We start from the raw sequence: 12299 nt of genomic DNA, 5'->3' as shown, positions 1-12299 counted from the left end.
GAATTTTTGGTTTACTTATACTTTACAATGATTGTAAAAATTGTTAGATAAAAAAATGATAAATAAAATCATGTATAAATAAAAACATGTTTTAGAACATTTTAAAATTGTTTTCTTTCTTGTTTTGTTATGATTGAAATATTAGGTTTATTTATTCTTTTGCAGGCCTTGGTGCATCTCTCCTAATGGTCCAATGCGAAATTCTCTTAGCTCAATATTTCCGCATGAAACTCCCCGTTTTGAATCAAATATCCCAGTTTGTTATGATTTTGGGCTTTTTGGTGGCACCGTTGGCTCTCGGTCATCACATCCTCAACACAAATGTCACTCAAGTTTTGTTGTGGTATCAAGCAATAATTCTCCAAGGCTTAGTTGTTGCCCTATTTTTCAAAAAACCTTTATACCTAAAATCCAAAATCCGCAACAAACCATATCAGTTTATTGTGGTAAGTTTTCTGTTAGAAAAAAGCTGCAGCAACTTTTTATTAACTTGTACATTTCAGTCAAATCCTGACGACGAAGAGGACATTTTATCAAAAAACTCTCGAGAATTACAAATAAGACGTCAAACAAGCACCGAAACTCACGTGAAAAAAATACCACTTGATCAGTCTCAGCCCAGCACTAGCAACAAAGAGTTTACATTGACAAGTGATGATGAAGTTGAAGAAAACAAGAAGAAATGGGAAAAATTCGACGATGATGGTATTAACGATATCAAATATGATAAACTGAACGAGTGGGAAGTCTTTGACGATGAGGATGATAAAAACATCATTGAGCAAAGGCAAAACTGGGAACGTTTTGAAGATGATCAGTCTTCACCTCGAATTGTCAATAATCTCTCTCTGGCCGAAGAAACAAATGCCTATCCAACTAATAAAAAACCATCACCACTGTTTTCTGATTTTCCCATAAATAATAACAACACGTATGCCTTCGACGACGAAATCGTGGCAGAAGAGACTAGTCCTAACGTCTTCATGCCAAACAATGTGGAAACTGGTCACTTTAAGAAACATTTAGACGTGTTGAAAGAACCAACTTTTTATAAATCTCTGTTGATGATGATAGCTAATACGTACTCGACTTTTGTTTTCTATGCTCTATTTCCAAGTTATTTATATGTTCAAGCGGATTCTGTCAACATCAGGCATATGACTGGTTTAGTGGGCTCATTGTCTTTAGTAAACCTAATATTTTTGTGCATCGCTTACTGGATCCCTATAGATAAGAAGAGGAGAGCAATTTGTTTATGGGTATTTTACTGGATTGGATCAGTGGGTTATTATAGTAAGTATCAATCTTATGAACTTATTTAACTAAATAAAACAGTGAAGTCCAAAAATTATAGAGTCTTTAGTTTTGGACATTACTGTTTTATTTACTTCTCAGGAAGTAAACATTAATTAATAATACTTAATTCATTAAATTGCGAGGCGAAAGATCTGTAGTGATGCTAGATTGAAGTATTTAGGAGGTTTTTTTTTACATTAATCTCATTTCAAATAATTCATCAACATCATTAATTGATAGCAATATCCATAATGTGAATCTTGCCTGACTGCAGATCCAAATAACCGCCGGGTCAGTGGAGTGCAAAGCTTGTGGAAATTATTTGTCAGAAAATCATGACTTGAATAATTGTTTGCCAAATTTTTTTTTTTCTTCTTTCGCTAGGTTAGATAATAGGAGTAATAAATTAATGCAAGCAATAAGCTTGTTTTCGTAATAGGTCGAAAGAACACAAGAAACGGAAACTTGCTAAACTGTAGTAAAAGACAACACAAAGACTTTAATAGACTCAAAATTCGCCTTCAACAATGTAACTTAATTTATTTCAAAACATGATACAAAATGTGCTAACTATGATAACCTTTTTCCTTTTATATCTTAAGCCTTTGACATTATAATGCTTTTATTTGTCAAGCTCTCGTGTGATTTTTATATAAATATAAAATAAACGTTGAATAATTATGGACATGTGACCTTTTTCCTCTTATCTTAATTTTTGCCACATTATTATTGTAGTTCTTTTGAATAAATCACTTTCTTCTAAACATAAACGACTTACTTTATTGTATAAAGTCAGATAGTGCAAACTGTGAAGTGATTCTTTAAAGCAGAGAAGTTTGTCGGTAATAACACTAATAACTATTTAAATACTACTAAACTAAAAAATACAGAGCAAAGTATCAATTAAGTATGTAAGTACCAAAAGTATAGATCCAGTTCAGAACTTTTGCTTCTCCTAAAATAGTTGCTTAAAATAGCAGACATTAAAATTTTCTCTTTATTTTTATTTTAATTAATTGTTTTTAAAAAATAGTCATAGAAATCAGTCCTTTGTGATTTTGTGGCGGATTTTTGGTTTCTTTTAAATTCACCTTTAAATTGGTCCGAGCGGGGGAAAGGGTCCCAGCTGACAGAACGGATAAAGTTTATACATGTTGTTTCAGAACTCGCGCAACAGAGAAAAATGACAAGTAAGATAAGATGCCAGGAACATGGAAAAAATGTTAAAAAATTATATCTATAAAAAATTCGGAATTTCGGAGGTTTAAATTTTGCACTTTGATCCTCTATATTTCTGTTGGAAAAATAATTTTCCATATTTTTGTGCTGCAGGCTATTATTGGAAGAGGTAACAAAGAAGCTGTATCCTGAATATTTAACGTTATTCGTGGCTTTTATTGTTGTACCTTTACTGAATAATAATGAAAAAACATATAAAAGATCATCGGTAACATTAAATAGACATAAAAAAGATCAAATGTCAAAAATTAAATGTAAAATTTTTTTGTACATACCTACTTCAGTAACAAAAATAAAATATGGAGCACCAAGTAAAGTAAAAGGAAACAAATCAAAAATTACAGTTCATGTCTATGCGTCTGAGCTTTCGGACTGGTTCGGGCTAGCCTGGACACTATAATCACTACTATTATTAATATTATTATACATAATAATAATAATATTAATTAATTGATAATATTAGTAATTACTATAGCAAGATAGCGATTGGCTATCAGACAGCGGATCTGATGACCATTTAGAATCTAGTTGACTACTAATAATTAATTTGCGATACTCGCTTTTCCCTTTTATATATTTTGGTGAGTATCTACAAAGTCCAACTTGTCGCCCTCTTACGCCCTCAAGCTTTCACACGTGTTCCCACGTTCTTGGAGGCCGATTATGATGCAGGTGTTTTTGTTAAGCCCATAACTTAGAATATCGAGTCTGAAAAGAAAGATTTTTTGTTTATTTTAAGCTAATTCATTAGATAATTCTCTAATGGGTTCGTGTGAATGGAGATCAAATATTCTGGTATTTTTCTTGAAGGGATTCAAATTAATAACCTTAATTTGGCTTCTTTACACTATTGAATTAGACATTAAGACTTTACAAAACTAAAAAAGGCTTTTAGCCACAACTTTAATTGTGTAAAAGAAACAATGTAAGTATACACTTAAGACGCGATTAAAATATGCGACAGGTTTCGCCCTAAAAACAAATTTAGGCAAAATTATTATCAATAATATTCAATTACAGAAAGTTTTTCTGACATTTTTTATATTTTTTTCAGTGATTGCTGATTTTACTCACGAATATATTCTTCTTATTGGAGCTGTCCAGATTGTACTAAGTATAGGATCGTTAGACCACTTAGGCAAACCACTTCTTGGAATTGCAGCTAGAGGAGGACCTACAAGTGAACATCAACTACTAACAACTCTCAGTAGTGTTGCTCTTTTAATATTTTTGTGCATCGGTAAGTAGTGAGCAAGTGATTACTTCAAACCTCTATCTTACGAATTTTAGATGTAACATTCAAGACCTGTTTCCGTCTTGTAGCAGTTATGCATTTTTTCACTGGAACCTTATGGCTGGCTAACTTTGTTTACAAAAGATTAAGAATACGGTAATATTTAACATAGGTATTTATTACATTACAAGAAAGCCATTTTTACATATAGTGATAATAAAAGCATATTTGATATTAATTTAAATCATCTTCATCCCCCAATTCCAAAAACCTTTTTGTCTTTATTCCCACTTAAAAGCCCTGTAGGTTTTGAAATTACATCCTGTGGTCTCTTACCACCTCCTTTGACAATACCAGTAATTGTTTCTCCAAGTTTTTTCGTGCCACTGCCTAAATCTATATTCTTCAGTTGAGAATCCAAAACTTTGAAAAGTTCACAAGTGCTACTCTGCAATCTTTGAGCCAACCCCAACCACAGCCCCATTTCGCAATATCTAAAACCATTGGACACCTTCGGTTTTGGTGAAATTTGAACAAAATTGTTGTCAGTGATAGAAAAGGGTTTCACGTGTTGACCCTCTACACTGAGTTTGCCATGACGAGCAAAATCCGCTATCATCTGAGTAAAGATATCACGAACTTTATTGTCTTCTTCGTTGCCTGTGTCTGAGTCTAACGACTTGCCTTGCATATCTTGAGCGTCAAAGATGTAAGAAAGTTCATCACCGTGGGATACTGTGTCATTGGAAACATCATCACCTGAAAAAAAATGTTAAAAAGATTGTCTTTTTTCTGTTAGTGTTCTTACACAGGGTGACAAAAAAAGTCATGTCGTGACAACTTGACAAATTATACAGGGTGTTCCGTTTTTATTGTTACAAACTTAAACAGGTGATAGAATATTCAATTTTAAGACAAAAGTTTCCTACAAACATTATATCAATATCAAATGTTTTGTAAGCGAGCTACACCCCCGGAAAGAGATGCGTTTTTTAATGGAGGTTTCCCACTATTGAAGAATAGATAAAATTACAAAAATTGGTACAGCTGATAACCTTTAAACACCTGAACGAGTTCAAAGATTAGTTGTCGAAATTTTTAATCACGGGCGTCTTAAATAGTAAAACGAATTTAATTTTTAGTTTTTATCCTCTTTATGGTCTGTAAAACAAATTGTAAACTAACGTTACTCAAAAACTGTAAGTTGTATCGAAAAAACGCAAGAGACCTTTTTTTTGTAAAAAAATATGGAATTTAGAATTTTGTGGCTGAAAGTAGCAAGAACCAACAACCAAGATAGTACTTTTTACCCTAAATCCCTCCAGTTTAGAACGCCCCTGAGTAAAAATTTTAACATTTTATCTTTAAATTCGTTTGAATGTATAAATGTAATCAGTTGTACCCAATTTTGTAATTTTATCTACTGTGGTTTCTGAAATATTGGGAAAAACCCGTTAAAAGACACAGCCTTTTGAGGGGATGTAACTCCATTGCGTAGCATTTTTCGATACATGTTTATAGGAAACTTTTGTCTTAAAATTGAATATTCTATCACCTGTTTAAATTTGTAACAATAAAAACGGAACACCCTGTCTCAGTGAGACAAATCAAATGCACTAAAAAAATGTTAAAAGTCCACACACTTTGAACTAAATAATTTTCTTCTAATTTAAATGAATTTAAAATACTTTTACTTTAAAAAATCATTACTCAATAACCATTAGGCCAATGTCCTTCAAATAATGACCATTCTAAAGGGATGGATTTGCCCTTTAGAATGATATAAAAATTGAAATTGAATATTGGCAAACTTTTCTTTGAACAGTGCTCGAAGAACTTCAGAGTAAATCGAAATAATTTAAGAAAAACCCTACGAGTATTTTTTTTTTCATCATTACCATCGTGTAGAGCTTTTTTTTATTAGTTGTAATCCAAATTTTCAAAAGAATTTACGGAGTAGTTTTCAAGATATCATTTTTTGAAGTTAAGGTTTGCTAATCAAGTATTGCTCCATGTAGGAGAAATGCATGTTAATCTTATTTACAATTTCATTTTTATAAAAGTGTTTGTTTTAAAACTCTTCTTTTGCTTAAAAATGGTCAATTGCACCTTCTTTGTTCTAATTAGAATAAACAAAAGCTGTTTGTTTATTTAAAACAAATAAAGTGTACCTGCGTACTAAGTAAAGCAAATAAAAAGTTTTTTTGTTGTAAAAATGACCACTGATCATTGAGCAAAGAGGATCTAGAAGTTTAAGGCACGTGCCTTAAGGGCAAATCATTTTCAAATCAAATTTCTTCCCATTCAGATTTCGACTTGTTCACTTTGTTCTAGCTTTCTGAACATTTTTTGAAAATGTTCTAAGCAAATGCTTTCTCATAACTTAAATGCAATAAGTCACCTGATTTATTTTGTTGGTACATTCTATGATTAGCTTCAGTTAGCTTGTAGGTAAGTAGTAGTTGTTGTGATAACAGTTGCACACCAAGCAACTAACTTATTGCATTCAACATCAGTAGAAAGTGATGAGAAAGCACTTGCTGAGAACATTTTCAAAAAAAAAGTACAGAAAGCTAGAACAAAGTGTACAAGTTGGAATCTGAATAGAAAGTGATTTAATTTGAAATAGATTTGTTCTTGTATTTAAAGCTACTGCTTTAAACTTCTAGATCCTCTTTGCTCAATGATCAGTGATCATTTTAAGAACAAAAAAACTCTTTATTTGCTTTAATTAGTACGCAGGTAATCTTTGTTTGTTTTAAGTAAAGAAACAGTTTTTGTTTATTATAATTAGAACAAAGAAGGTGCAATTAACTATTTTTAAGCAAAAGAAGTCTTAAAACAAATACTTTTATAAAAATGCAATTTTAAGTAAGATTAACATGCATTTCTCTTACATGACGCAATAGCTGACTAGCAAACCTTAACTTTAAAAAAAATCATATCTTAAAAACTACTTGGTATATTATTTTAAAAATTTGGATTCCAACTAATAAAAAGATGCTCTACACGATGGTGACAAAGAAAAAAATTACTCGTAGGGTTTTTCTGAGATTACTTCGAACTTCTTCGAACAGTGTTCGAAGAAAAGTTTGCCAATATTCAATTTCAAATTGCATATCATTCTAAAGGGAAGTCCATCCGTTCAGAATGGTCTTTATTTGAAGGAAATCAGCCTAATAGTTATTGAGTAATGATTTTTTTAATGTTAAAGTATTTTAAATTTATTTAAATTAGAAAAAAAAAAATTTAGTTCAAAGTGTGGATTTTTTGAATTTTTTTTAGTGCATTTGATTTGTCCCACTGAGACGAACAAAATGATGTAAAATTTGTCAAGTTGTCACAACATGACTTTTTTTTTTGTCGTCCTGTGTTATTTGATTAAATGTTATTTAAAACTAAAGTGTCAAATAGTATCTGACCTAACTAGTAATGAAGCTTACTTTGAGAATTATTTCCGACAAGTGGTAGCCCTCTCAAAAAATTGAACCCTTTTCTTCGTTTACCAACATGTTCAAATCGGTACAAAAACGCGGGTGCGCCTCGTTTTGACCAAGCATCGGCGGTTAGAAAAGCTGGAGCGTTGAATAAAGCATCTGCTGTGGCTTCAGCTATTTTACCGAGACCCTCATGAATGTTGTTTCTCTTATATTGAAGATAGTTTTTAAATTGGTTGGGATCCAGAAGATTTAGAAACTTGCCAGAAGTTGAATTTTTGTCTCGACTTATTCCAATAGCATTTTGAAGATTCTTAACGAGTACCTTATCTAAAAATTCAGGAACTTTTTGCAATTTGTTGGTAATTTCATCTCTGAATTGCCCGTGACAGGCCCTCTTTGTTTCATCTTTTGTTATCCCCGTTAATAGCGGAATTTTCGCTTGAGAAGTTTCTGGATCGTTTACAGGTTCGACTTCTGCAACTGGTGGTAAAGAACGACCATCTCTTCGGCCTTCAAATACGGGAGCGGATCCAAGCTTTCCTGCAAGGCCGGAAACAAATCCGCGATTTTGCAAACGTGTTGCTTCAATAACTGAATCTACCTGTATACAAAAATTATCTAAACAAAACGTAAATAAAAAATCAGCAAATTTACTTTTATTATAGCAGCAGGTGACAAATTTTGTAAACATCTAACCATGGTAAGTTCAGACCCAACTGGACACCCATTCGCTTCAGCCACATCCATTGCAGTGTTTGCAGGAGCATCGTCAGTAGCAAATTGGGAAAGTGAACTTCCAGACATGGCTACAATTCCACTGGTTAAACCCTTCGCAACATTAGATAATGCCACCATAATAGCGCTACTAGCACCAGTACCATGACCCATTACGACAATATTGTTAGGGTTACCACCAAAAAAGCCAATGTAATTTCGGGTCCACGTAACCGCTAACACCATGTCCCACAAGCCAGCGTTGCCAGGAAGTGTCTTGGTTCCCGTGCTTAGAAATCCCAAGGAACCCAAGCGGTATTGGATTGTTACAACGACGACTTGCTTACCAACCAACTGCCGAACCTTAAAAGAAATATGTCTTCCATTATTATATTAATAAGCAGATTTGAGAGTACGATTAGAAAAGGGTGACCAAATATGCTTGCTTTCGCTGTATACATAAATAAAAAATCAAAGTGTCTAAATAACTAAAACAATGTTAAAAAACCATGAGAGTTGTTTTAATAATATTCTATACTAGTGATTTTCAACATTATTTAAAACATTTTGGAAATGATCAATTTAATTAGTACATATTATTAGTACATATCATCGCGTAAATATTTACTCATTCATCTGTATACTATTACTAGGTAGGTACTTGAAAAGTATTCGATAGATATAAAACAATTAGTTAACTGGGGTCATACTTGTCCTTAAAAGATTAAAATATTGCCGCAAATACATATAAGAAACATATTATTTTACAACATTTTCCAATACCTTATGACGTTTGTATGGTGCATTTAGGCTTACCTCTTATGTTGTTAATATACACTTTTATATGAAATAAATACGTCGTCAATCACATCGTATTTTATAAGTACATAAAATACATTTATCTTGGCATTTTGTCAATTCTGACAAATTTCTTTATAACAATTTTTGAATTTAGCAAAATTTTTGATCCAATATTGGCGTTGGGAAAATTTTTAAATAAAACACAAATTTTATAGTTTAAAAATCTCGGTCCCTAACGGTAGCTCAATTTTAAGTTACGATCTCGATTTATAATTGTTGTCTTAAAAACCATTTTTCTTCATAAAATTAACAGACCAACCACTCGATATTTATCTCTCATACATGTCTCCCATAATTTTACAAAATAAGAATGTCGAATTTAGAGATGATTTTTTTTTTAATTTTATTAAAAAATACGGGTTACAATAATATGACAAGATGTAAGTACAATAATCGAACAACGAATAATGAATTTTCCATAATGCAAATGATTCTATACTGTATATATTAGATCTTTATATTTATTTTTGATGATAAGTGAATGATATTTGTTTGTTATTGTCCAGTTGTCTTGTTTTTAAGTTCCTAAAACAACTTGCACACAACTGTTAAAATTCTAAGAAATTCATATCAAGTGCTATAACTCATTATGTCTTAAGTACTTTCATGAATATTTGGAAACAAATTCAAGTTCTTTTATCGCCCTCACAGCGGCACGTAAATACCCTTACCATAAATAGTTCGAAACCCATCGCCGCAGGTCAAAAGTCTGCACTTCATTGTGTTCAGAAGAGAATTGTCTTAGGATTTTTTATGAGGATTAAGCTCAATAGCAGGCCATCATGAGTTTACCAGAAGGTGACTCATTAAATGATTGCTCTGTTTTCAATGGTTTTATTATGATCGTATTGGGAAAAAAAATAATAAATGGACTTCTGCTTAAACGCAGAACGCTGATTAACGATTTAACATTAAATAAACCTTTGAAACACACCAAAACAAAATGTTGCCAATTCATTTCAATTTTAATATGTATGTATGTGTTTCACATATCTTTACGACGCTTGCGCCGAATGTACGCACCCAAATATACAAAAGTCACAGAACACTGGATACAAAAAATACACATTTAATTATTTAATTTTTGGAAACCCATGACAGTAGTTGTCAAACTAATCACTGTTTCATTAATAGTCATAAACTGCAGTTTTTCAGAAACAATTATCATTTGTTCTATCAAGAGACGGCATGAATATGATTGTAGTTTATCTATCTTAATCACTAAGTAACTAAAAACGTTGTTTGTAATTTTTTAAAAAGTGAACAAACTAGAGAAGATTACCCAATTTTTCAAAATTTGTAATCGAGTTCGTATCGGAATATGTATTATTGATTGCATCTTACAGGCGTAGGCCTCGTAAATTATGTGAAACACCCTGTATATATATTCAAAAAGCAAACGGAATATTAGTCCTTCAGATACAATTACAATGAGTGATAAAGTACTATAAAAATGTGATGATTTAACAAGAATAAAAATTTTCGATATTTCCTTTTATTTTTGAGTTCTACAAAAAAAAAAATACAGGGCGATTCAGATAAGATAATGAGCCTGACGATCTGGCGATGCAACCCAGAAAACAAATTTCATTTACGCCTTTGATCCAATTTCAATTAGGATTTGCAAGTTGAATCCAAGTTATCATCTTGGTGTCACTCTGACATTAGAGCAGAGAACGATTATTAGTGCCATTCAGTTCTCGCGGAATGATAGAGAAATTAGAGAAGTCTTTTCAGTGTAAACCCAATACAAAATGTATGAAACAATGAAACATTAAAGGTAGGCAAACAGTTTTTTTTTAAATCATAAATTGCATGTCAAAGCACTATCAGAGCAACATAAGATAACTTGGATTGCAAATGCAAATCGTAATTAAAATTAGATCAAAACGTAAATGAAATCTGTTTTTTGGGTTGCATCGCCAGATCGTCAGGCTCATTATCTTATCTGAATCGCCCTGTATTTTTTTAAATGACAACCCACTATAAAATCATTTTTCTCATAAAAGCTATACTCTAAAGATTACAACTATCTGCTTTATATTTAATTTTTTCAAAAAAATTTTTTCACATAAATTGCAATTTTGACAAAAAAAATCGCATAACTCAAAAACAAAACAAAATTTCTTTCTGAAAATACGATCAGATTTTTTATATTACTTTAATTTATATTAATTATTATTTTCTGGAAGCAAATGATTAAAAATAAAACCGCTTAGTTCCATACTTTCTATTCACCCTGTATATTGGTTAGTACCTACAAGCTTTCAACCCTTGAAAATATCAGTAAAAGGATCAGGTAATCAGGTATACGTTAATTAGGATAACAACAAAAGCTGTAAATGTGATATGTGAAGAGTCAGACAAAATTAGGGAACAACACCTGCAACCCATAGGCGCCGACAAGAAAATGTGTCGGGTGGCAACATCTGTAATGTCTAAGATTGGCAGCAATTTTTTATATAGAGACAAAGAATACAATTTAATTAATAAAATAATCATAGAGTTTGTTTGGGACCGCTGTTAGTTTCAAGGGTTCTTATTACGATATTTAACAAATTTAAATTATTCTTTTATTCGTAACAAAGTTAAAAATTATCTACTTCAAAAATACATTTTCAACCATTAGCATTTAAAACCTTTGACAACCTTTGTACATATTTGGTATCAATTATGTATAAAAATGGTTATAAGTTAAGTTTTATTCACATCATGTATACCTACCACACGACCTACTTACATTAGGTAATAACACCTAAGTATAACGATACCCATGTATAAAAAAATAAACGCCGAAAGGCATTTTCTAGGATTAATAGTCGATGGAACACTTTTCAAAGCCTTATTCTGTTATTTTTATCATATTATCCACATTAATTCATAAAAACATAAAACATGTAAATCATATCAGCTTTAACAACAATCAACAAAAAATGAATAAACAGTGTAGGTATATCGAAAAACCTTCAATTTCAAAAATTTCAGTTTTTACATTTGTAGTAGTTAGATAAAACTTGAACCACTCATCACTGTATCTTGAGTAAAAGCACATAATTATTCTTTGCTTTTTTTCGAATTCCTCTAGTAAGAGGAAACCACGACAATTTATAAGTGTGATGGTATGTAATAAGCACTACAACACACCGGTTTTATAAACTTTGTAAAACATCGAAAAATTCAAAGATCACATTATCCACAGCTTCTATTAGAGTTCAAACACACCGTATCTAAATCAAATATGTTTAATCAATGATAATACCTAGGTTGTTTCGCGGCGGAGACAACGATAGGGAAGAGGTAAATGAAAATTCCTACCTTTGAGTGCTCCCACGTAGAATCCAACCAAAAGGATGAGGTAGGAAAATAGGAAAGGAAGGGAAAGAGGTTGGGATGATAGGAATCTTCACTAATTCTTTAAAATCTGCGGTTCTGCTGAGCAATTTCCAATATTATCACTTTCTAGTTTCAAGACGAGTGATTCCAACAAATACAAATAATTCACACGAAAAAACCAA

The 12299-nt window shown here is 31.6% G+C and overlaps 1 protein-coding gene across 1 annotated transcript in view; it reads right to left on the bottom strand.

Annotated features, from left to right (window-relative positions):
* Nucleotides 1–3926: 3926 nt before the first annotated feature.
* LOC123011417 (carboxylesterase 1E) overlaps nt 3927–12299 on the bottom strand; it is a 22568-nt gene continuing 14195 nt past the window's right edge. Inside the window, exons 4-6 of the mRNA XM_044408836.1 lie at nt 7864–8286; nt 7213–7810; nt 3927–4528 (exon numbers count right to left, since the gene is read on the bottom strand). Coding sequence (XP_044264771.1) covers nt 4020–4528; nt 7213–7810; nt 7864–8286 — 1530 coding nt within the window. The 3' untranslated portion in view covers nt 3927–4019. The remainder of the gene's footprint in view (nt 4529–7212; nt 7811–7863; nt 8287–12299) is intronic.

The sequence above is a fragment of the Tribolium madens genome, unplaced genomic scaffold, assembly GCF_015345945.1.
Source record: "Tribolium madens isolate multiple individuals breed KSU strain unplaced genomic scaffold, Tmad_KSU_1.1 Scaffold_91;HRSCAF=231;Tcas5.2_LG7, whole genome shotgun sequence".
Taxonomy (NCBI): Eukaryota; Metazoa; Arthropoda; class Insecta; order Coleoptera; family Tenebrionidae; genus Tribolium; species Tribolium madens.
Note: the sequence above shows the minus strand (reverse complement) of the source record. Positions and strands in the feature narration are given on the sequence as shown.